The sequence below is a fragment of the Fusarium subglutinans genome (assembly GCF_013396075.1).
Source record: "Fusarium subglutinans strain NRRL 66333 chromosome Unknown NRRL66333_c0000029, whole genome shotgun sequence".
Lineage (NCBI taxonomy): Eukaryota > Fungi > Ascomycota > Sordariomycetes > Hypocreales > Nectriaceae > Fusarium > Fusarium subglutinans.
Window position 1 is genome coordinate 393737 of NW_023502092.1, and position 23138 is coordinate 416874.

Sequence of the window (23138 nt, forward strand, 5' to 3'; positions counted from 1 at the left end):
CATTCATTGATCCCATTCCTCAACTCATTCACCCCCGACATCGTATCTCTACAGCAATTGCCATGACACAAGACAGCAAACATGAGGCTCTCCAGCCTGTTCATCCCTCAATGAAGGGTAAACTCGACCCTGTCTTTGAGAAGCTCTACAACGACAACGTCGCCAACACTCCCCTCAAACCAATTGACCTTGGCATCCTCCGATCGAAATACTCCGTTCTCTACTCGTACGGCACTGGCCCTGCACCAGATGTCGCGCGCCAATACGATACCCAGATCGTCACTCATGAGGGCGTCACTCTCGATGTGAGAGTGTACGAGCCTGATACTGCTGGTCCATGGCCTGTGCATATCGACTACCATGGTGGCGGTTGGGGTCTGGGCGATCTTGATACCGAGAGTCATATTTGCAAGCATATCTGCAATGTCGCTGGCGTTGCCGTCATTGACGTCGCATATCGTCTTGTGCCCGAGAACGCTTTCCCCTGTGGTGTTACCGATAGTTTCGCTGCCCTCAAGTACATCTACGAGAAGGGTGCTGAGCGATTCAGCATTGATCCCGAGAGAATCTCTGTTGGTGGAGTCTCAGCCGGCGGATTCATCAGTCTTGCGCTGGCGCACATGGCCCGCGATGCAGGAATCCCCCTCAAGCTCGTCGCTGTTGGAACACCAGTGATTGATGATCTGAGCCAATACTCTTCAGCGTCAGATTCACCATTCAAGTCCATGCAAGAAAATGAGCATGCGCCAACACTCAATTGGGGTCGACTCGCTTGGTTCGACAAGCTCAAATGGAGTTCGCTGGGCTCAACCCCTGAAGAGATTGCTGAGAAGCGTGCGCAAATACCTGCGATTTATGGCAACCTCTTCAAGGCGGACAACTTTAATAATCTTGCAAAAACGGTCATTTATACAGCGGGTGCTGACCCATTGAGAGACGAGGGTGAGGCTTACGGCATGAAGTTGATTGCGCATGGAAACGAGGTGACGATGAAGAGGTTCCCTGGTGTACCGCATCCGTTTATGCATATGGATAAGGATCTTTGGCAGGCGAAGGAGTTTATTCTGCAGACTGCTGGTGCTATTAGAACTGCTTTGCATGAGCTATAGCTTTGAATAGCTTTAATTAAATGATTCTTTCAAACCAAAAAAAAGTCATAACCATCGACATCGTGAGCCTGTGTGAATCCATTCGAGGTAGCGCAAGGAATTGATGAACTTCTGCTTCTGATGCTCAGAGAATTGGCAGCGCAAGCCAAGGCCAGTCGCGAAGACTTCACTGTTAGCGCCCTATCTCCCCATACCCGACAGCGCTATCTACCCCGCTTGATACCACTGTAGCGCCTGATATGACGGATACCGATACCATATCACCAAACTAGCTAGCTGTTAACAGTCTAGCACTCACGCGCTACCAAGATAACGAGGGAGCCGGTTCCTAATTCCGGGTGACCCATACCTCCTCTTCCCTCTCATTACCCCAGCTTTTCTTCCTCCTCATTGACCTGAAGATCATGGCGACGCGCGAGCGATCGAGTAATACATGCTTACGATGCGCTGAGATCAAACAGCGCTGCAAGGGTGGAGTGCCCTGTGACCGGTGCAGTAGGCTGAGCCTACCTTGTCGCCCGAAGGGGTACTCGGCTTCGTTTTCCGGAGAGTCTGGGCTTGATGGTGGCGATGGGATTGCTGTTGGTCAGCCGAAAGCCAAGATACGCAGGGTGCAGACCGGTTGTTTGACGTGTAAAAGGCGCAAGAAGAAATGCGATGAACGGTAAGCCTCCCCCTTGTTTGTCTCGATGAGCCTGATCTGATCATTGTCACAGGAAACCCAGTTGTGGCGATTGCAGGAGACTTTGCCTTGACTGTTCGTGGCCAGTAGAGAGAGCAAGTAGACCAAGACTCAACAGCTGGACCAATGAATCCTGGCTCAGCGCAGAACAGGTCCTCGACCTATCTTCGGAGACGTCGCCAAGCCCAAATCCTTCACCAGGTTCAGCACAATCTAACGTAGATCTGAGTATTGCCGACTTGTTATGCCAAATGTCCACAGCTGTTCCTATAGATGGCGCCGACGTTGACATGACGGCGACATTACCAGAACTGTCTTGGGACTTGACAACTGACTCAAGCTGGCTCGATATTCTCCCGGAAACACCTCTCGTTGCCGAGGACTCACCGGACAGTCTACCAAATACCACACTCACTCTGTATACGCCAAGTTTAGTACCGGACATGACATCTCCTCACGATAAAGCATTACTAAACCACTACTCAAACATTGTCGCCTCCGTGCTATCAAGGCACCCAAACATGGCATCAAACCCCTACCTCAGCTATCTTTTACCCATGGCCGTCTCAAATCAGCTCATCCTTCATTGCGTCCTCGCCTTGAGCGCAACACACTGGCAGAAGCTTCAACCCGACATGCGAGACAGGGCATTGTATCACAAAGGCCAAGCGACGCAATCTTTGGCCGGTCTCCTACCTCATGTTGATGGGGGCTCAGTGGATGTCGCGCTAGTTTCCTGCCTACTTCTGTGTATGTCGGAGTTGTTCGATGGTACCTCGGCAGGATGGAAGCTTCATCTACAGGGCGCAAAACGACTCCTGTCAACAGTCAAGTCCCAGACTGGTGGTAATCTGGCAGGCCACTTCAAGTTCTTTGTCAAGCTGGCACGATTTCTAGACAGTGCAGCGACAACAAGCACCTGCAAGCCTCCTCTGATAGATGACAAGACAGTGGCAACTACACCTGAGCCGACTGAAGATTCTAGCAACGACGACGCCGCAGTTTACGGAATACCGAAAGAACTGTTCCACATGGTAGATCGCGTGAACAACTTAGCCAGCAAACGAGGAACAAGAGTTGATGAGGCTTCTGAAGCTCTGTTTCGCGAAGAGGCTGAAAGAGTTCAAGGGAGATTGGATAACTGGGCTTACGACTATGGCGGCCTCGCAGGCGCCGTTGCGTCCTTGTCGCCAACCAATGACGACGTACTCCACGCAACAACCGCATACGAATGGGCACTCCGTCTCCGTCTTCACCAAATCACAGAAGGCTACTCACTCACAGAAAAGGTATTCGAGTGTGTCCAGCACATCCTCGACTCAGCGCAGAAGATCCGTTACGGCAGTCCACTCGAGAGCTGTCTTCTATTCCCTCTGGTAATGGCAGGTGGTGCATGCAACTGTCTTGAGCAGAGAATGGTCGTACAAGATAGGCTGATGATCATGGAGCGGACCTGCGGGTTCGGATATGTACATCAGAGCCGCGAATTGGTTGAGACTGTTTGGAAGAGAAGAGAGACCGAGAGTATGGTTAATTGGGCCAGAATTCGGTATGAGGAGATGGGCGGATTAGCACTATACTGATAACAATACACGATACTACGACCAAACGCGACTGTACTTGTGGAAAGTTGAAATGAAAAGGCTATGGAATGAGAGGACTCTTTAAGCTGCGCTTGACAAAGGGCGTCAATATAAACTCAGTAAAGGTATCCTAAACTTAGCACAGATATTTTAAACTCGAGTAAATTATATACTTAGTTAACCTAAATCTTTTCATTACTTTAGTAAACGTAGAAGAAGTTAGGATTGTTTCTATCCGTCATGGTATCCGGATCAACATCGCCACTCTGCCCAAGATCCTGCGAAACCCTCCCCTTTCTGTTTCGAAGACCATAAAGAATTCTAGTAAGAATAGTGACGACAACCGATCCACCACAAACACAGAAGACGGTTATCTTTGCTGGGAGGAATTTTGGCGCATCTTTGGCTTGGAAGGTCTGGGGACCAATGATGTTGGCAATGGAGAAGCCAACAGCAACGATAGCGTTCGTGGTGACCTTCTTGGTGTACCCTTGAACGTTGGCTCCGACAAGAGCATAGATCAGCGCAAGAGGCGCAACGTCGAAATTGATCAAATAGATACCAGCGAGAGAGCCGGCTTGACTGCTAGAGTAGAAGGACATGAGCCCTGCACCAATCAGGGTTGGGACCATGAGAAGGCAGAGACCCAACCATCGCGGGAACCCATAGAGGATGGCAAAGGTACTGAGTAAGGTGGCCGACACTGATACGACGCCAGCAGGCATGTTGAGAAGGGCGGCCTGCTTGGGGTCGTATCCGAAGCCGCGAATCAGAGTAGCAGAGAATGTCGTGATAATTCCCGAGGGGATGACAATGAGAATGGTGTTGAAAAAAAGCAGCCAAACCTGAATGTCCTTGAGAGCATCCCAAATACCAGCGCGCCGGAAGACCTTCGCGCTTTTCCCTCCCTGATCAGCATCGAGAGCTTCTTGAAGCATGATCTGTTCCTGCTCGGTGAGGAATTTGGCATCCTTGATAGAGGAAGGCATCCGGAAGAGCACAAGAAGGCCAACCATGACGTTGAATGCGCCCACTGACACAAACATGATGCGCCAGCTCTGAAAACTGCTGGTTCGGCTGCCGTGCTGGGCAGCATACGAGATCAGTCCACCAACAGTCTGACCGATGCCAAGACCGCAGTACCAGATACCAGTTCTTGGGGTTGCTTGTCTTCTAGTGTACCACTGTGAAGTGATCATGATCAAGGCGGGTGAGATCACCGCTTCAAACATGCCAAGAAGAGTTCTCGCAGCTGTCATACCAGGGAAGTTGTGCGCGGCAGACGAGCAGCAGATAACGATGCCCCAGAGAACAACGTTGAGGCCGAGAACCTTGCTGACGGGAAATTTCTGGATCAAGACACCCTGAGGAAACTCAGCAACAGCGAAACCGATGAAGAAAGCGGTGGCCATCCAGGAGAAGTCATTTCCTGTGAAGTGGAGGTTCTCAGAAAGACCCATGATGTTGGCATAGTTGATGAGGACTTTGTCGAGGAATTGGAGGAAGTAGCAGACTAGCATAAGAGGAACGAGATGGTAGTCGACTTTGCGAGTGATGGGCTTCAGAGATGTTTCGCTCATGACATCTTGGACTGAGCCTTTGGTGATGGAGGGAGGACGCATGATGTCTGGGATTTTCTCGCTGTCGGTAGGAGTCATAGTGATGCTGCCAAATGATGTTAGACAAATGCAGTCAGTGCAAACTGTTAGATACTCACCTATCCAGTGGCACAAGTAGTTTATGTGTGTGAATGACGAGTCAGATAATTGAGTCAAGAGTTCAATTGATGGCAAGGTAGCAATCGATAGACGAAGGCAGCCTGTACTGAAGCCAAAAGGAGATGCCTCAATGGGACGACAAGACAGGGTTAAGTACCTCGAGCCCGCGATACTACCTTTACGATATCAAGCAGCCAAACATGAGCAGTCGCAATGTTATCTTGACAGAGTTCAAGTCATAGCTCCGAGTCTGGACTCCAAAAACCTGGGGAATGATGATACGTCGGTAAACTCTAGTCTGTATCTACCTAGATTGGGCTAGACCGCGATAAAGCTGCAACCGTCGGATCCTGATGGGCGGGACCAATGAAATCATGTGGATTGCTTCCCCGCCCGTCGCTTCCAGGTCTCGGGGATTGATAGCGGTCCGCGCGGTTTGAGATGGAGATAGTGGTCTTCAGCCTCAGTCGTCGGAGGGCGGAACAGGCTGGGGCTGGTATGACGCGAGACGAGAGTAATGACATGACTTGAGCGCCGGGCATAAGATTGCGATACATATAATTAGAACTTCAATTACAATGTTCTCGCCAGTACACTCAATCACATCTTACAAACTACATCGCTGCATCTTGTAGCATCTCTGTGTATCACTCAGCCAAACGGCTCACTTATCTCAACGTACTCACACAATCTCTTCACAACACAACATGCCTGGACGAACAGAAACGTCTCTCTCGATAGGCATCATCGGCTCCGGTCTTGGTGGTCTCTCCGCCGCCATCGCCCTCCGACGGGCCGGCCATCAAGTCACACTATATGAGCGCTACGACTTTGGCGGTGAAGTCGGTGCATCTCTCTCAGTCGCTTCCAACGGCTCTCGCTTCCTACAAGAATGGGACGTTGACATTCCTGCTGCCAAGCCAGTCATCCTGCGCAACCTCATTCGCCATGACTATTCTACTGGGGAAGTCGAAGGCACATACCCTTTGGGAGACTATCGCGAACGCTTCGGCACAGACTACAACAACTTTCATCGAATCGACTTGCATAACCACCTCAAGGACACTGCTTTGTCACAAAGTGGCAAAGGTCGCCCCGCTGAGTTGAAGACATGGCACAAGGCATCCAAGCTCGACACTGAAACTGGTCATATCACTTTTGAGAATGGCAATGAGGCCACTCATGATGCCATCATTTGCGCAGACGGTATCCGAAGCGTAATGCGTGAGCAACTTGGCGTCATCCCAAACTTCGTGCCCAGTACATCTTGCTGTTATCGCTGTATTATCTACGCCGACAAGCTACGTGAGCTCGGCCTGGAAGAGTATATCAACAACGAGGCAATCGAGTTTTGGGGCGGTGACACAAAGACCAAGATCGTTCTATCAGCATGCAGCGATAACAACGTTGTTTCATGCTACTGCTTTTACCCAGCCGAGAAGAATGATACCAAGGAAGATGGATGGAACATCTCCACCACTGGCGATGTCCTTGCTTCCACCTTTCCTGGGCTAGACCCTAAACTTATCAAGCTCTTCCTCAACGCCGAAGACATCAAGATGTGGCGTCTATACAACCACGATCCTTATCCCTACTGGACCAAAGGCCGCTGCACACTACTGGGCGATGCTGCGCATCCCATGATGCCAGATCAAAGTCAGGGTGCTTGTATGGCCATTGAAGACGCGGGCGCATTGGGCATCCTCTTTTCAGACAAGTACTCGGATTTGAGCGTTGAGCAGCGTCTCAAGTTGTACGAGGCGGAGCGAAAGCCACGTGCTACAAGATTGCAAGAAGCGAGCAAGCGTGCGAGGGAAAACCTGAATGAAAGGATTGGATGGTCGAGCAAGAACACGAAACCGGGCATGTTGACGATTGATGAGGTTTGTGCCTATGATATGCATGCTCATATCGCTGGGTTGGTCAATGATGCGCAGGTCCCTTCGTAGAGAGACTTGGAGTTTATGTATAGCCTGCTTAAAATAGTTCTCTCATTTCATAGCCTTTCATTTTGAATCTTTTACCCTGTCTCTGGTCACAGTACGGTTAGAAGCATCATGGCACTGAAGACTTGGTGATTGTAAGTATTTAATTGCGCTATTCAAACTAACTGGTCCTCAAAGGAAGAGTACTCTGGGCTCGCGATTGGTTCACCGAACTGCGACCTGTAAGCAAGAACCATTCGCCGAGGAATCAGATCATGAGCTCACAGGTCGTTGGCAAAGAATACAGGCTTAGCAGCATGTTTGTTGACGCGAAGGCTCAGCTGGTCAGGTCGAGAATAATGACCGACGATGTCCAAGTTCTGCTTCGCCTTGTACTTCTCCTCAAGGTTGATATCAGCATAAAGAATACCCTCCTCGTTAGGAGCAAGGGGCTTGACAAGTTCCTCTCCGAAAGGCGAGAAGATCATGCTGAAGCCACCGCCAGACTTCTTGGTATAGTCAAAGCCGTCGACATTCGCCTTCTTATGGTTCTCCTCAGTCATGATCTGACTTGCCAGAAGAACGAAACAGGCTCCTTCCATGGAGACGACGTGAGAGAAGGCCTTGCAGCATTCGGGAGTGATATGGTATGGCCATTCGGGGACGTTCTGGGGGAAGATAGATGGCCAGCTGGAGACGTGGATATCGACATCCTGGGAGTATTCATAGTAGCGGAGAAGTGTCTGAGTGTGCTCCCAGCAGTTAAGACCAGCGACCCTTCCGAACTTCGTGTCGGCGACATTGGTCAGAGATTCGCCCTGTCCATCACCGTAGATAGCACGCTCAACGTGGGTGGGCTTGATCTTGCGGCGGTGCAGAACAATGGTGCCGGTCTCGTCGATGAAAGACTTATTCCGTCAGTACACTGAAGGATTTTCTTAGTAGCACAACTCACCTGTGCGATGTAAAGAGTTCCCCTGTATCTCTCACTATATCCAAGGACTACAAAGACGCCTGCCTCTCGAACAGCAGCTCGGATCTGGTCCATCTCAGGTGACTCTCTCTCCATTGAGTTCTTGAAGTACTCATTGATCCATGGTGCGTTCTCGGTAGGCGAGTTGCCCCAGATGCTCCTAGCAATGAATAAGCTGATCTGCCCATGTTTCGTAAGTCTCCTACTTACCATGGATATCCAGGAATGAAGACTTCAGGGAAGCCGATGACGTTGGCTCCGTTCTTTGCTGCCTCTTGGATGAGGCCAATGGACTTGTTGACACCGCCCTGGAGATCGTTCCAGACGGGCTCGGCTTGGATGGCGGCGACCTTGAGGGACTTGGACATCTTGATAGATTATGGTTGAGCTTGTGAATTTGTGTTGGTTGTTTGTGTTGCTGATGATTGTGTTGGACTGAGAAGGATGATGAGGCGAGAAATTTGAGGGCGACTTGCTCTTTTACTTATACTTGTGAGACTGATACTCAACTTATGACAAACATCCGACGGTATTTCCTATCCCAGCATCTATCAGTCCTTGGCGGGGTTTGTTTGAGGGGTCTATCCGGATATCAGATTACCTGATGATCATCGTGGTCGGATGATTGATTCCCGGATAAATCCCCTCCATGACCCCAGTTACCCCAGATATTCCAAACTCAATCTCCGCACACCGGATTTATGATATCCGCAATCCTACATATTACAATAGGCCGTAGTCAATGCACGATGGTGACGTGCCAGACCTCGCTCATATCGGAAGCAGGATAACCGATATCGTAGAATTTGATTAAGCAATATAGGCAGACTGGCAGTACCAACAACAAAGCCTGATTAAAGTCCTAAAACTAAACGAAAAAGTCAAGAGATGACTCCCCGAAACACTGATCATACGTCCAAGACTCAAAGATATCGTCCAGCGAATAAACATGCTCAAAGCTACCCTCCGAAACCTGATCATGGAAAACCACCAAATCGTCCATTTCATACCGTTCAAATTGTCGTCTACTCTCTTCATTGATCTCTTGTGCGAGACCATGTGCCCAAATGTCGATATCCCATTCCCTAGCCAGCGATAAGATCGCTCGAATGGACCGATTGGCCCAATTCCAGTTCACATTCATCTCGTAGAGAGACTTAACGCATATGTAAAGACATCTCATTGCCTCACTTCTGCCATTGTCTCCTGATGATTTAATGTGAAGAAGATGGATGATTGCTGCAGTGAAGGCTGGGTGGACTGCAGAGACAGGTATATTTCGCTAGACGTTGTCAGTTTGGTTGGATAGTTAAGGTTAAACGCGCACATACTATTGTGTAGTTCTTCCTGAATATCTGTAGAATCCTAGCCATCTTGACGGCTGATTCCCTGCAGGACTTTGAGTGAATATCCCCTCCCTCTGGATCATAGGCGATGGCGTTCTTGCCAGGGTTGAGAAGCTGAAAGAATGGTCGGTGAAGTAACAATATTGCATGGTGATATTGCAAACTAGAGAATAGTCGTTAGTTATACACTTTTATCCAAGCCATAGTCACTCACTGAAACTGATAGACATATGGCGGAGAACATTGAAGACTGGAACTCGAGATCTTCAAACTTTTCGGCAACCGGTCAAACAGCCCAACAGCTTGAAGATGAGCTTTCATAACTCGATCTTCTCTTTCTTTGTCAGTCCAAGCGTATCTCTGGGCATATCTACGTCATGTCAGTTGCCATCCCTTGCCAACTAGGTATAGATTTCTCACAGCTGGTCGATAACTTCTGAGGTAGCGAGCAAAAGCTCACAAGTATACATCGAGTTTTCCAGAATGTGACTTGTCGGAAATGGAGCGGATATTCCATATTGATGGTCAGATAACAGCGGGCTATGCTGCACAAGTCCTTTTGGTTTGGTAGTTGTGATGTTGTACTCTTGGATACTCGCCGGCCGGCCCATACCAAGGCAATAAAATCTGTTCTCGGTGTCAGTTTTCAATTCGCGTCAGTGCTCCCCGGGTATTTTTACTTGTCCAAGACATATACACCCCAGAAAGTAACGTTCCTCGCTTCGACATCGTCATCAGACACTAATCCTTTCGAAGCGTATGGCGAGCAGTCGCAATGAAGGCCCAAGTTCATCGCCATTCTCGTCGCCATACCGATATACATGAATCCGAGACCCTCATTGTCAATAGTCGCCCAGTACAGACCTAGAAGTGCTGTTGCTTGAACCGTAGATGTTGTTGGAGCTTCGCATTCGTAATGAAGCATAGTCTTGGCTTGAGCGGCAAATGCTTCACCAGCCGTATTGGCATCATCGGGGTCAGTCCGAAGCTCTAATCTCGGAGAGTACCGCGATGACATGGCCAGAATCGCCGCCATGAGCGAAGGCGTGCAGTATCGGCCATTCTTCTCGACGTATAAATCGCGGACGAAGAGCTCTCTCGGGACAATGTACTGCCAAGAGTTCTGCCATCGCCAGAAGATCTCGAGTAGGTGATCGCGCATCTCATCAGAAGGCGTGATGAAGTCAGGCATGTTGTTGGCGGCCTCTATGCCGCGATTCCTGGCTTGAATCGATGATGGAACCTTGATAGCGTGGTTGTGTATGATGGAAAAGTTGCTGGATGCACCGAAATAGCGCAACTCTCCAATCTCGCCAAGAGTGAAGCAACCGAGAGCATTTGCGAGATCGTCCATGTCTTCTTCGCTTGTGGTATTGTTTTGGTCCGGTTGAGAAGCTTGGGTAGTGCTTACGAAGGCCACCTCCTCATGGTCACAGTTGCTGCTGTTCTTTGCAGAGTCTGGTGTCCCAGGATCACCATTGCGCTGGGCGAGTTGTTTCTCCAAGCTTGCGACACGTGCTTCCAACGCGTTGATATATGCATTTGTATGTCGTCTGTCCATATATGTTAGTATCATTTCTGCCATCATGCTGTTTTGACGTACTTTCTGTTGCTTTCAGCCTGGGTATATTCGCAGTCTTGTTGGCGGTCGTAGCATGCGCTGCATCTTGGCTGACTGCCATCGCACTGCGTATAGCTCGGGTCAGCTACTATCACACGTAGATTGAGGTCATGCAACGTCACACGCTCGTATTGAGGCTCAAATCGTGCAGGGAGGGGAGCAATACCTTTGTCCTCTTGACCCGACACCCGTTACAGGCTACCGAAGCCCGCTTCCTGGGGTTAGGTGGGGCAGAATGCACAGCCGTCGTAGACATGATCAAATACGTGATTCAGAGTCTTTAATTCTTAATGCGTGATCGTGTGAGAAAACAAGGAGCCGCGGCGATGGAATCTGGGGTAATAATTGCAACTTCTCCACTGTCGTTGCCGCCCAGGCCCAGGGCAACGGAAGGTTTAATGAATCCGAGGCAAAGAAGCTATTCCGAAAACATGATAGCTTATCTGTAACCGTCTCGGAGCGATTGGTATGCTGGAGTCCGAGCTTCACTGCTAAAGCTGATAAAGCTTAGTAGATTGGTGGTGTCACTAGTCCTGTCCTGGGAAGCATCGTCAAAAACTGTGATAAATGCATCCATCGAACGGTCTCGATGTCGTTAGTGAGATGGACGAAGGCTGCATTGTCGAGATAGCATTGGGTTACGCAAGCTGAATGGCACGGCACCTGCACTGCTGCAGATCCGTGGTTCGTAGTCTATCATCAGGGTTCATGAATTAAGCTTCCCTCCCTTCTGGGGGTCAGTGTAGGGTAGTAGGCATTTAATCCACGTACAAGCCAGATTGTGAAAGCCAAGTGTGCTTGGAAGTATTGGTTCTTATGCTTGACTCTTTGGAATCAATTCTATATACTCTGTGTGAGAGATAAGATAGAGGACAGACGATAGGCAGTTGCACGTACCTATCCCAAGTCTGCTATCATCATTTGCGTGTGCCGAGAAGTTGTTTGCTCCCCCGCATAATCTCCTTGCGTTAGCGTCAGGGTATTTGATATCCGGATTGTGAGCTACCGAACAGACCAATCAAGTTGCATCTGTATCAACATGGACTGGGTAGTATTCTGACCCCTTTTCTGTTTATCAACAAGGGTCTTTCCAGGTTTCATTGACTTATCAGAACCCCAAGTCTTGTGTCTGCGGTATGTAGTAGCTGAACCAGCGCCGAAAAGGAGACGAAAAGATCAGTTCGATGACGTATGAGGCCTAGGGACAGATGAACCAATCAACACCTGCAGCTTGCCAATTTTGATGCTACGACTAAATAGGAAATTCATAACTCCGCCTTGACCTCTTCCCACTTTGCGTGTCGCAAAAGGCCCTCACAAGCGAAAATGGTAGCCCTTCGAACAATAAACTTCAACATACCGACGTTGGAGACAAGGACATGTCTTCACAGACAAATGATCTTATAGCATTGGGTATCCCGCCAAAGAGGCAACCCCGGCGCAGTAAAGGATGCTTGACGTGCCGCAAACGCAAGGTCAAATGCGGTATGTCATTATCGCTCAGGGATTCTGTTCACAGCTGATGACCATAGATGAACAGCGACCGACCTGCAAGAGGTGCAATAAAGGGTTTCATCCATGTCAATACGATGACAATATTGTATTTGTAAATCATTTACATGATGCAAAAACTGTCCGACTTCAAGATCCTGCGCCTCAGCCTCACGATGCATTGACCCAAAGGGGAGACTTCAAGCAAATGCCCGTCACAATTGACTTGCATGGCTTTAAAAATGAAGTAGTCATATCTTTCTTTGTCAGCAATCTATTTCTTCTGGTCAAGTCACCCCTCGAAGACGGATCCCCAATCCTGAATCTTTTCTCAGGAGAGGCGGGCTCAACAGCAGGCATGTCGGGCTTATGTGTTGCAGAAGCCTTCTTCTCTAGCATGCACTGTATACCTGAAATGAGGGTTCATGCTTCTGCGCTGTATGGGAAGGCGGTACAAAAGCTGAAGACTGATCTTGGAACGAGGACCGAAGCGTCGACGCCTCTCCCTCATTCCACCATATGGAGCGCGCTTTTCCTTGGCGTATATGAGATGATATCTTCTGATTCCATGTCAAATTGGCTACAGCACTGCCATGGTGTTGCAGCATTGGTACGGCCGCCCTTTAGCAGTTGTTGATTAGCTTTTGCTAACGTTGAAAGACGGAAATGGCAGGGCCCTATGGATTCCAGATGGACGCGGCAATAACCATTTTACAGATCAACAGGTCATTCATAGTATGGTATTTCACTTCACAACTGATAATTTACTGACCCTTTGCAGTCCATAGGTGCTATGGCCCAACGAAAACGCACCTTTCTAGAACAAGATGAGTGGAAGCATATACCATGGGCACTGCAACCCATGTCCAAGACGATCGGGGATCACCTACAAGATATTTTATGCGACATCCCTGGCATGATGGAAGAAGTCGATAATATTTTCGACGCGAATAGTTTCTCGGTGTCTGCAAATTTCATAAGTCAAAAGCTGCAGGCTTCTTTTGAGCAGCTCGACTCTTTGCGGATCTCATGGACCTTCATGCATCCTCATAGTTGCTGGAGACAGAAGAGGGTGTTCGAAGCATCAGAACTATACCATGAAACACTGGGGCATTTTCTATGCTTTTCTGATCTCGAAAGAGCCATCGATTTTGTCTACTTCAACACAACTCACTTGATATTGCATTCAATATTGGGGCAGTTGATATTATTGCCAAGCAACTGCCGCGTCTTCGATGCAGGTATGTCTCCGTACGAAAACCACTTTGAAGAGGCATCGGAGCTTGTGTTGTGGAACCATGAGAATCGTTACCGCAACGCACAAGCAATATGCCAATGCGTAGATTATATGCTACAGAACGAAGGCGGAGCATCGGGAGCGTTCAATCTGCTATTCCCACTGAAAGTCGCGTATAATCACCTAAGCGGTTTTCCGAGCATGCAAGGATGGGTGGCAGGAGTTATGGAAAAGATATCTACTACGAAAGGGCTTTTCATTGGGGCGCAGATCCTAGAGAAATATTAAGAGCTGCTTTGCTATGCGTCTGCCATCAGCTTCACCAGCGCTCGCCATCACCGCACCGAGCAAGGCCAGAAGCGGTTTAGTGAAGCAGCTGAACGGTTTTCCAATAAATCCAATAAGAGCCATTCACTGATCACTTGTGCCGGTGATTCCGGATCATCATAAGAAAGCGGGATTATCAGCCGCCGTGGTGGGGCCGGATCGCGAGGTGCTGTCTAGCGTGACTCCGCCGAAGCTGACAGATCGTCATCTCGGACTACTCTTTCAGGAACTGGAGCGCGAGGTGAAGTGATAGTCCAGCTTGGACATGGCACTGCCACTAAATAACAATATCAATGAATTATGAGCGCATTGGCAGCCAGATTGTTATAAAACAGTGCTTTCTCGCAGTCTCGATCAAGTGTATCAAGTCACTCAAGTCTTTTCTTCCATTGTCATCATGCAGCTCAAACCTTTTCTGTTTCTTTTCGCAGCTCAAACTGCTATTGCTACCCAGGTAAAATGGGCAGGGTAGGTTCACATGATCAACAAATTCGGAGAACGATGACTAACATGAGCAGTGTCAATTTGTTTGGCCTCGCCAACGATGTCAACATCCTCGGATCAGCTTACAACATCTTCCTCGATCTGTCCTGCAAACCAAGTTATCACAGCTACCCATACATAAACACCGTTGAAGACTACAAGTCATGGCACGACAAGGGCTTCAATCTCTTTCGGATTGCTATGGCCTGGCAGCATGTCCAGACTTCGCTTGGCGGCAGCCTGAATGAGACCAATATGGAAGCAGTTGACAAGCTGGTCAAGGCCATTACCGACGATGGTGGACAGGCCATCCTGGATATTGTAAGTTGACATGGTCTCCTCTTTTTGCTGTTCGCACACTGATTGTTCCAGCACAACTATGCACGTTGGTATTGCGCCGTGATCGGCCAACCTGAAGTGTCATTCCTCAATCCAAATATCACCGTCACCAACGACCACTTTTCCGATCTCTGGACCAAGCTTGCCGAGAGATACAAAGCAAACCCCAAGGTCATCTTCCAACTCATGAATGAACGTATGTTGAACTCTGAGCACCTCTTAGCCCATAGTCTATTGCCTGCAGTCAAACTAACAGTTGTCTAGCTCATGATCTTGACATCACCAAATGGGGCGCGACAAACCAGGCTGCAATTATCGCTATCCGAAACGTCACCGACAAACAGAAAATTCTTGTCTCAGGAACGCAATTTGCTCGTCTCGTCGACTGGGAGGCTTTCTCTCAACCGGGTATCGGCCCCGGTCTCATTCAAGACCCCGCCAACAACACTCTCTACGACTTTCACCAGTACTTCGACGATATAGCCGGAGCATACGGTCTCTGCGAGCCCTGGAGTGGTTTTGTCAAGAGGTTTGAAGAAGTCACTCGCATCTTGCGTCGTAATGGCTTTCAAGGAATGGTCACAGAGTTTGGAGGTGGACCTTTTCCTCACTGTGCTGACACGATTCAATCCATGCTGGCATTCCTCGACCGCAACAGTGATGTCTGGTATGGTTGGACTGCATGGGGTAGTTTTAATGAGGGCTCGGACTTGTACCTGAGTTTGGATAAGAACTCGACCTACAACCTTATCACTAGGACTCTGGAGAAGTTTGTTCCGAATTAGAATAGTACAGCTGACGAAACCTGAGGAGATCGGCTCAGTCTGACAAGAAGCTGAGAGCTCGAGAACGGAAATTTGTATTCTAGAATTATTTACAATATGAAAGTCAAACTAGGCTTCGATCAGAAAGGGACAAATAATATCGTTGCTTATTCAACTTTGCTGGTTTAACAGAGAAACAATGCGTGTTCTCTAAGAAGGGCGCTACTTCATTTCTCCGGCTTCTGTCCATATACAACATATCTACACAAGGTTAGCTTAGTGGATTGCTGATGTGGTTCCTTGACTTACATAGGCCAGTAAGAATGAATGGCTTTGTCTTCCATTTCGCGGCGGACCTTGGCGAGTAATACATCCAGCTCTTCTTTACTCCAGCCGAGGACACGTGTATAGACAGCAGAGCTGAGACCCTCAAGGCCAGAGCTGATGTTTTCGAGATTCCAAGCACCTATACGCGGTCAGCACATCAGCAACTCATAGGAGACTGGAGCAAAGAGTGATGCTTACCAAGCTCTTTGTGCTTCTTGTCTCTCGGCCAAGTATTCTGAGGCCATTTGAACACGACCTGTTGGACGTTCTGAAAGCCCTGGGCCTCGAGCTGTTCCTTATACTTATCCGCCCCGTCGAATGGCCGTCCAATCATCTTTGTGCCGTCCAGCAATTTGGTAACCCATTCATGAGTTGCCGAGTCTTTTGCGAGAGTTCCGTCATCGCTGGTAATAGGGTAAATGTCTGCCAGTTCGATCCAGCCGCCGGGATTGAGATTATCGTAGGCCTTGGCGAAGAAGCCGGGCCAGTCAGCGATGGATGCAGTCATCATGCGACTGTAGATGAAATCGAACTTGACATGAAATGTCCACGGCTCTTCAATGTCGTCGATTTGGAAGCTCAAGTTCGGAGGAACAAAGGGACTTTGGATGGGGCTGAGGTCAATTCCGATGACTGAAGCGCTGGGATGCTCATCGGCGAAGTCCATGGCCCACAGTCCGGTGCCTGTCCCAACGTCGAGAACATTGTGTAGTTGGCGACCTTCGCGACCGGCGGGTGATAAATAGAGCTTGTCATCAAAGGTGATAAGAAAAAGATGATGTTGCAAATCGAGCCTATCCTGCTCCTGCTCGTCGTTAGGGATCACATATTGTCCGTCCTTGTACGCGTGATACGTGCGGCCGTTCTCTTGGCGATACTTTAGAATGCTTGAGGTAACTGACGAAGTGGAGCTCCCTTCATTTAGACCAAGGGAGTCAGTATCGCTGGCAGTATCAGTGTCGGCCTCATCAACTTCTAGCGCCACGGGATCGGCAGTCGAGACAGGATCAGCCATTATTTCGACAGCAATAATATTACGTGAAGGATAAATTTGTATGTCGTGATTGGAAAGTGAGGGGCCACTTCACATGCTGGCTCGTCTAAATGTTCTGCAGAACCAACAGCCCAGGGTTCTCCAACAGAACAGCGTACAAGGGTGCTGAAAGGTCAATTGATCGATTCTTACAGCGCGACTATTCTACAACATTCAATTCTCAGAACGCGAAAACCTTGCTAATGCCCTCTGCGAAATTCTTGGCAAGAGCTTTGTGAATAGCGACACCGGCATGATACGTATCGGTCCAGAGGCAGTCATTTCCACCATAACATGTCGCGTCTTTGGCCCCATACTCTTTGAAGCTCTTGACTGCGGTGTCAAAAGTAGGTTTCGTGTCAAATACGGTCACCTCGACACCTGAGCTAGACTTTGAAAAGTTGGCAGCACGCTCAGTTAGAGCTTTGTTATAGGCAATGATGTCTGCACGAAGCGTATTGAGGTCTGATTCTGGCTGTCCGATCATTGCCGGGATTTGGTCCGCGAAAGCTGGTACCATATTAGCTTGGGTTAATGGATAGGGAGAAGCGACGTACGAGGAACAGTGAGAAGGGCAAACTTCTTCAAGCCAGTCTCAGACAGCGTCTTCAAAAGCTCGAAATACCGATCCATGGTTTTCTCAATTGGCGCTGCCGATTTCTTCCAGAATGGTTCACCGAGATCATTGATACCGATCCATACGGCGACAAGTGTTTCTGCCGAACTGATTTTGTCTGCGACATATTCTTTGTACTGGGCAACCTGGTCATCAACGCAGTACTGCGCATATGTCGAGACGATTTCCTTATCAACTGTAGCGCCAGTGACAGCAAAGTCATAAGTCAAGACCGTAGACGTATTCAGCATGCTAGTCAATTGGCCCACCCAGTTTAATCCATTTGCTGTTGTTTGCCCTGGTAGAGCGGGATTTCCGAGAGGGCTGCTAGCGCTGGGCAAGTCGCCTCCAGGCCAGAAGCCAACTGTCGAGTATGAGTCGCCACTAGGAGTTGTAAGAACGATAGGCTCGATATTTGCCAAAGAGATGGCTTACAAGACAATTAGGTTTTTAGTAGCACCAGTAGCTCTGGACAGAACAGGGGTAGCTGTCGCCTGGGACAGTCCAGCTGCCAGACTCAAAAATTGGAGAAACGACCTCATTCTTTCAAGTATAATACAAAGAAAAGAACGGATGAAGAAGGGGAAACAAAACAGACAAGTTCTCAAACGTGGCAAGGGCACTTTAACCTTTAAACTGATCATCTTGACCGGGTCCCTGCCAAGATGTTTCATCCGGAAGATTGGTGACGTTTGATGATACAACGTCCCATTGGTGGAAATGGCATATTAATTACGGTGACGAGGAGTATCTCTCAAAGGGCGCGCGTTCAAGGTCGGAGAAATATTAAATATAACTATGAACCCAAGGAATGATATTCTTTAAGAATAATTCTACTCGTGGCTGGCCGGAAGTATGGTGACGAACGTGGAAACCAAAGCAGTACGAATTCGCCTTACTGACCATCACAGCCTGTTGATGGCACAGATCTCGCTAGCAATAGCTGATCGCATAACGCGTTATCTTCAGTTGGGCCTCGTGGCTAGGGCTTAAATTCGAATACCACCCAAAGCTTAGCGGCCAGAAAGATCTCAGCTTTGAAGGCAAAAATCTAGAACTTTAGGTACGTCGATAGGAAGATGGTATAGCTCTTCGCAAGAGTTGGAGTCGAGAGAGCTAGTCTAGCCGAATTGGAGACGGGGCTGACCAACCGGGCGAAGGGGAGTTTTTTTTGGGGTAGGTTGGGTTTGGAGATATTGGAGCAACATTGAGATGCAAAAAGGTGGCGAACATAAGCCAAGAGGTGAACAACAGATATAGAGTGAACTGTTCAACTTTTTCTCTTATCTTGTATTGATTGATTGAAAATATCCCTTCCTCGGCTTGATCCTTATCAATCTACCTCGGCAGTCCTTCCCGACCCACAATCACGACTTTTGCTTGTGGGCCTTGGGCTAATTTACAATCACATGGCACCGAGAATGTCTCCTGATTTTTATGTTTAATATCCTTGACACTTCAACTTTTCTGTTTATAGTCAGTCACTCCTTCCTGCTTGTTATGATTCTGTATCTTTAACCTTGGAATCAAATTCTGGTCCAGTGTACGGATACCCTTAGTACTCTATCACGTAAATCTTTTTCTTAATATTCTCCACCAAGCCTTATCGAGATGACCAGTATCGATAAGCCCCTACCCGCAACCAAGGCCTCGAGGCCTGGCGACTTCGAAGCTGTGAGAAAGTCTATCATCGATCTCCTCCGCCAGCCTGACTACGATGATGGAAGTGCTGGCCCTGTCCTTGTGCGCCTAGCCTGGTAAGCCTACAGCAAACCTGACAAACATAGGTTTATGATTAACGTAGCCTATAGGCACTCGTCTGGCACATATGATGTAGCAACAGATACCGGAGGTTCAAACGGCGCTGGCATGCGCTACGAGGCCGAGGGTGGCGATCCCGCCAACGCCGGCCTTCAGAATGCTCGTCTCTTCCTAGAGCCCCTCAAGCGTCTTCACCCATGGATCACATACTCAGATCTATGGACCATTGCCGGTGTAACGGCCATCCGAGCCATGGGAGGTCCCGAAATTGATTGGCTTCCGGGGCGAACAGACTTCACTGATGACAGCAAGCTTCCACCTCGCGGCCGTCTTCCTGATGCGGCACAAGGAGCGGACCACATCCGAGACATCTTCTACCGAATGGGATTCAACGACCGGGAGATTGTAGCCCTCAGTGGCGCGCACAGCCTTGGACGATGCCATACGGAAAACTCGGGATTCGAGGGCAAATGGGTCAACAATCCGACACGATTCTCGAATCAATATTTCCGCCTCCTGCTGTCCGAAAAGTGGACCGAGAAGACAGTCCCCGAATCTGGTGTTACTCAGTTCTCTTCTGTTGACCCTGACACAGAAGAGGAGTTGATGATGTTACCGACCGATATGGCTCTGACGACAGACCCCGAGTTCTCCAAGTATGTGCGTCTTTACGCCGAAGACAAGGAGCTCTTCTTCAACGACTTCAAGGCAGCCTTCGCCAAGCTGCTGGAGCTGGGAATAGCAAGAGACGCAGAAGGGAATATTACCAACAGCGATAACGAGAAGGGAGGATATAGAAGCGCGCCGAAAAAGAGCGATTCGGTCTCAAGAGGTGCAGAGTTCGGGCAAGGGGCCAAGACAAATGGTTGTCCTGTTATGCACGCCAGGGCGAAGCTCTGATGTGTTGTGTGTTGTATGTTGACTTATACCCGTATAGACCATAGATGGGGAAGAAGATACACAAGTATAATTAGATAGCTATAGATCTGTTTCTTTGTAACTGTATCAACACGAACTTTATTTTGCTACTTAAAGTCTATGAGTTTTAAGTACTCTGCATACTTCCGACACATCCCATTTTCCTCGTAATAGTATAGCCGATATCCTTCTTGAGATATGGACATATTTGTCACTGTGATATAGGTCTCTCAGAAAAGAATCTTAGAAACAAAGAATGGGTAAAACAAAGTTAAGTATATGTCACGAGGGACATCAACGGATTATATTGGGCTGCGCGAATCTGCGACAGATCCCTCTTCCAACTCTGCAAATATCACCGCTGGCGTTGCACGTTGGCTGTAAGATACAATTTGACACCGACGAGACAGCCGTATTCCGTCTCACGTCACTCAATTTGCTTCCCTCGCTATGACTCAAGTAAGGGTCAGGCTTCTAGATACATCACCACATATCCTGTCTCTTAACAGACTGCACCATTCGTACTCAGATTCGGCTTCTCCTTGCTCCTCCATCGTCCTTCCAACTTCGAAACCAGCTTCGTAATCGACAAGTTCTTTTTCAAGCTTTCTGCCTTCTTGGTCTTCAACAGATAACCTATGGCGAAAAGAATTGTCACAGCCACGACAGACGCCACTGCCCACCATTTGAGGGAGTTCCCAAGCCCAATTAGTGGATCCATGTTCATTGATAACAGTGCAGCCGCTAAGCTTGGTGGAATGAAAAGCGAAGCGAGTGTGGTGAGTTTGGATGTGTTGCTGGCATCAGTCAGGCTGATAGTCGAGTTGACTACCGTGCTGAGACGGTCGATCCGTGTTTCGTAGTCCTCCAAACGTTTCTTGATAATCTCCAGATCGTCTTGATAAAGCTTGAAAGACTTGGCAACTTCATCTTCTTTGTCATCCATGATTTGGCCCATGGTTGCTTGAAGCATATCCCGTGCTTGGGGTACCCATCGTCGCCAGAAATGGAGCTTCCTAAGACTCTGCTTCTGATGGTCTGTACCTCCAGACTCGGGGAAGAATGATGGGTTCACGATTCCCCAGTCGATTTGGTTGAGCCGGGCGTTGAGATAGTCGGCGAATGTAAGCCACTCGCCACTTACCAAATGCAACAAGCACTGGATCGGAATGGAAAGTTGTTGATTCGCACCATCTGTGGGCTTTGCGACGTTGGCGGTCTTTTGGGCCCAGAAAATGTAGTCTTCGAACCAGCTCATTGGGTTTTCAGCATCCTTGGTTCTCAAAGATGGCGGGATCTGAAGGTCGCGCACTCCGTCTGGAGGGGCATAGTTGGTATCGAATGCAGGAAGTTCGTCCCAGTTGGGATATCCGCGCCAAAGAGGATACCCGGCTTTCGGAGTTGGTTCAAGTAATAGGACACCTTATTTTGGAGAATAGTCAGCCTGGGGTCCCTAGCTCGAATCAGTATGCTTACCGATCGTTGATTCCAGGTTCTGCCAGAACGTAGCACGACTGCGCATATGACCAACCTTTGCATCAACTCGACTTTTATCTTGGGAAGGTTCACCTGCAAGCCTTTCCCAAATGGTGGGATCTGGATCCTTATCCCAGAAAATTTGGTTCTTATCCGCATCAAGGCGTCGCATAACATTGAACTCGTTGACTTGCGCTTTGGCTTCTGTCAGCTGGCTTTGATTCTCAAAGTATCGAGAACGGATCAAGCGAAGCTGGAACCACGTCTGTCTTTTTGCATCAACCTGAAGTATTGACGGCTCACGCCATCTATCGCGGATATTGTTCCAGACATAGTCGGTGATATGAGCGCGGAAGAATCGTGGATCGATAGCTAGCTCTGATCCAAGGGTTTCGATCACATCCTGTGAAAGATCCTCGACGACGAATAAGGTGAACTTTACTCCTATTTCAGGAGTTCTCGCCATTGAAATAGCCCTTCTAAGATCCTCAGGCCTACATAGGTGATTGGCTGGGTACTGTTCTGCCTGTCCATCTTTGAATGTCAGTGATGCGACATTCATCTTCGTTGCCCTTTCTTCTTGTTGCTTTCTTCTTTCTTTGATTACAAGGTCAGTGTCGAATTATCTGAGACATTTTGCTGCTCACCTTTTATATCATCATGATATGTATAGCGTCGTTGCTCGTTCTTCTCCTTTTCCTCTCCGGGGAAGATGCACCAGCGCGTGGGTACAGTCCCAACTTCCATGAAGTCATGTAGAAGCTCGAGCTGCGGCCATCTCTTTGATAGACTCTCGACATACTTCAAGTAAGGTCTTCGCTTCGTAGGCCTGTAATATGTCAGTGCTGTTTGGGCTCTGATATGAAGCGGTACCAACGCCTCCCAGTTTTCATCCCCGAGACGAGTTCTAACGTCATCTTTCTTGTTGTCCTGGTATGCGTCTCCAAGCTGTGAGTCGTGCAACCGCATTTTCGGCAATGAGCTGGAGATGAGGTGCTCAAGTTTTGGTGTCTTAGGTCAGTATTCTGACCTGACTTTGCCCTTTTCTATTTGGTATTGCCCATGGGGTATTTGTAATTCACGAAACAAGGCTCTTGTCACCGCATAATGGCAACGCGAAAACAAAGCAACGGGTGCGGGCAATTGACTATTGTGATTGGGGAGGTTAATGAGCAAGTGCCAGCTTCACTGCGCACAAATACGATATGTCTCACTTTTTCCGAACATCACATATGTTGTGTAACCGACCCGCTGATCGCAGCCTACTTGTACCATGCGAGTCGCAACCCGAGTCTCATTTAAAGTTAGCCTACAAGGTGGATGTCCATGCCTAGTGTTCTGAACTGTTAGTTTAGCAAATTTCTCCTAAATAGGCAAATACCAAGGTTGTTAACAAGTCTGATCTCTGA

At 48.6% G+C, this 23138-nt stretch overlaps 11 protein-coding genes across 11 annotated transcripts; 5 read left to right on the forward strand and 6 right to left on the reverse strand.

Annotated features, from left to right (window-relative positions):
- Nucleotides 1-62: 62 nt before the first annotated feature.
- FSUBG_3476 (esterase lipase) lies at nucleotides 63-1109 on the forward strand (the record flags this gene model as incomplete). Its single annotated transcript, XM_036681360.1, has 1 exon — nucleotides 63-1109. The coding sequence occupies one exon, from the start codon at nucleotides 63-65 to the stop codon at nucleotides 1107-1109; it is 1047 nt and encodes a 348-aa protein (XP_036541127.1).
- A 657-nt stretch (nucleotides 1110-1766) lies between these two features.
- FSUBG_3477 (fungal transcriptional regulatory) lies at nucleotides 1767-3374 on the forward strand (the record flags this gene model as incomplete). The annotated part of the gene is made up of 3 exons (XM_036681361.1): nucleotides 1767-1773; nucleotides 1826-1866; nucleotides 1944-3374. 3 exons carry the CDS (start codon nucleotides 1767-1769, stop codon nucleotides 3372-3374), a joined length of 1479 nt encoding a protein of 492 aa, XP_036541128.1.
- A 200-nt stretch (nucleotides 3375-3574) lies between these two features.
- FSUBG_3478 (allantoate transport) lies at nucleotides 3575-5032 on the reverse strand (the record flags this gene model as incomplete). The annotated part of the gene is made up of 1 exon (XM_036681362.1): nucleotides 3575-5032. One exon carries the CDS (start codon nucleotides 5030-5032, stop codon nucleotides 3575-3577), a length of 1458 nt encoding a protein of 485 aa, XP_036541129.1.
- Nucleotides 5033-5799: 767 nt separating this feature from the next.
- Nucleotides 5800-7041, forward strand: FSUBG_3479 (salicylate hydroxylase; the record flags this gene model as incomplete). Its single annotated transcript, XM_036681363.1, has 1 exon — nucleotides 5800-7041. The coding sequence occupies one exon, from the start codon at nucleotides 5800-5802 to the stop codon at nucleotides 7039-7041; it is 1242 nt and encodes a 413-aa protein (XP_036541130.1).
- Nucleotides 7042-7198: 157 nt separating this feature from the next.
- Nucleotides 7199-8358, reverse strand: FSUBG_3480 (aliphatic nitrilase; the record flags this gene model as incomplete). The annotated part of the gene is made up of 4 exons (XM_036681365.1): nucleotides 7199-7250; nucleotides 7303-7925; nucleotides 7973-8150; nucleotides 8201-8358. 4 exons carry the CDS (start codon nucleotides 8356-8358, stop codon nucleotides 7199-7201), a joined length of 1011 nt encoding a protein of 336 aa, XP_036541131.1.
- A 500-nt stretch (nucleotides 8359-8858) lies between these two features.
- Nucleotides 8859-10924, reverse strand: FSUBG_3481 (pathway-specific regulatory nit-4; the record flags this gene model as incomplete). Its single annotated transcript, XM_036681366.1, has 5 exons — nucleotides 8859-9272; nucleotides 9322-9499; nucleotides 9551-9706; nucleotides 9757-9963; nucleotides 10017-10924. The coding sequence occupies 5 exons, from the start codon at nucleotides 10922-10924 to the stop codon at nucleotides 8859-8861; spliced, it is 1863 nt and encodes a 620-aa protein (XP_036541132.1).
- Nucleotides 10925-14409: 3485 nt separating this feature from the next.
- Nucleotides 14410-15619, forward strand: FSUBG_3482 (cellulase (glycosyl hydrolase family 5) domain protein; the record flags this gene model as incomplete). The annotated part of the gene is made up of 4 exons (XM_036681367.1): nucleotides 14410-14480; nucleotides 14531-14816; nucleotides 14868-15030; nucleotides 15099-15619. The coding sequence occupies 4 exons, from the start codon at nucleotides 14410-14412 to the stop codon at nucleotides 15617-15619; spliced, it is 1041 nt and encodes a 346-aa protein (XP_036541133.1).
- A 206-nt stretch (nucleotides 15620-15825) lies between these two features.
- Nucleotides 15826-16940, reverse strand: FSUBG_3483 (methyltransferase; the record flags this gene model as incomplete). Its single annotated transcript, XM_036681368.1, has 3 exons — nucleotides 15826-15859; nucleotides 15908-16064; nucleotides 16124-16940. 3 exons carry the CDS (start codon nucleotides 16938-16940, stop codon nucleotides 15826-15828), a joined length of 1008 nt encoding a protein of 335 aa, XP_036541134.1.
- Nucleotides 16941-17139: 199 nt separating this feature from the next.
- FSUBG_3484 (GDSL-like lipase acylhydrolase) lies at nucleotides 17140-18116 on the reverse strand (the record flags this gene model as incomplete). The annotated part of the gene is made up of 3 exons (XM_036681369.1): nucleotides 17140-17468; nucleotides 17516-17958; nucleotides 18010-18116. 3 exons carry the CDS (start codon nucleotides 18114-18116, stop codon nucleotides 17140-17142), a joined length of 879 nt encoding a protein of 292 aa, XP_036541135.1.
- Nucleotides 18117-19185: 1069 nt separating this feature from the next.
- On the forward strand, nucleotides 19186-20235 carry FSUBG_3485 (heme-binding peroxidase; the record flags this gene model as incomplete). The annotated part of the gene is made up of 2 exons (XM_036681370.1): nucleotides 19186-19331; nucleotides 19386-20235. 2 exons carry the CDS (start codon nucleotides 19186-19188, stop codon nucleotides 20233-20235), a joined length of 996 nt encoding a protein of 331 aa, XP_036541136.1.
- A 520-nt stretch (nucleotides 20236-20755) lies between these two features.
- Nucleotides 20756-22698, reverse strand: FSUBG_3486 (uncharacterized protein; the record flags this gene model as incomplete). Its single annotated transcript, XM_036681371.1, has 4 exons — nucleotides 20756-21645; nucleotides 21730-22326; nucleotides 22377-22558; nucleotides 22607-22698. 4 exons carry the CDS (start codon nucleotides 22696-22698, stop codon nucleotides 20756-20758), a joined length of 1761 nt encoding a protein of 586 aa, XP_036541137.1.
- Between the last annotated feature and the right edge of the window lie 440 nt (nucleotides 22699-23138).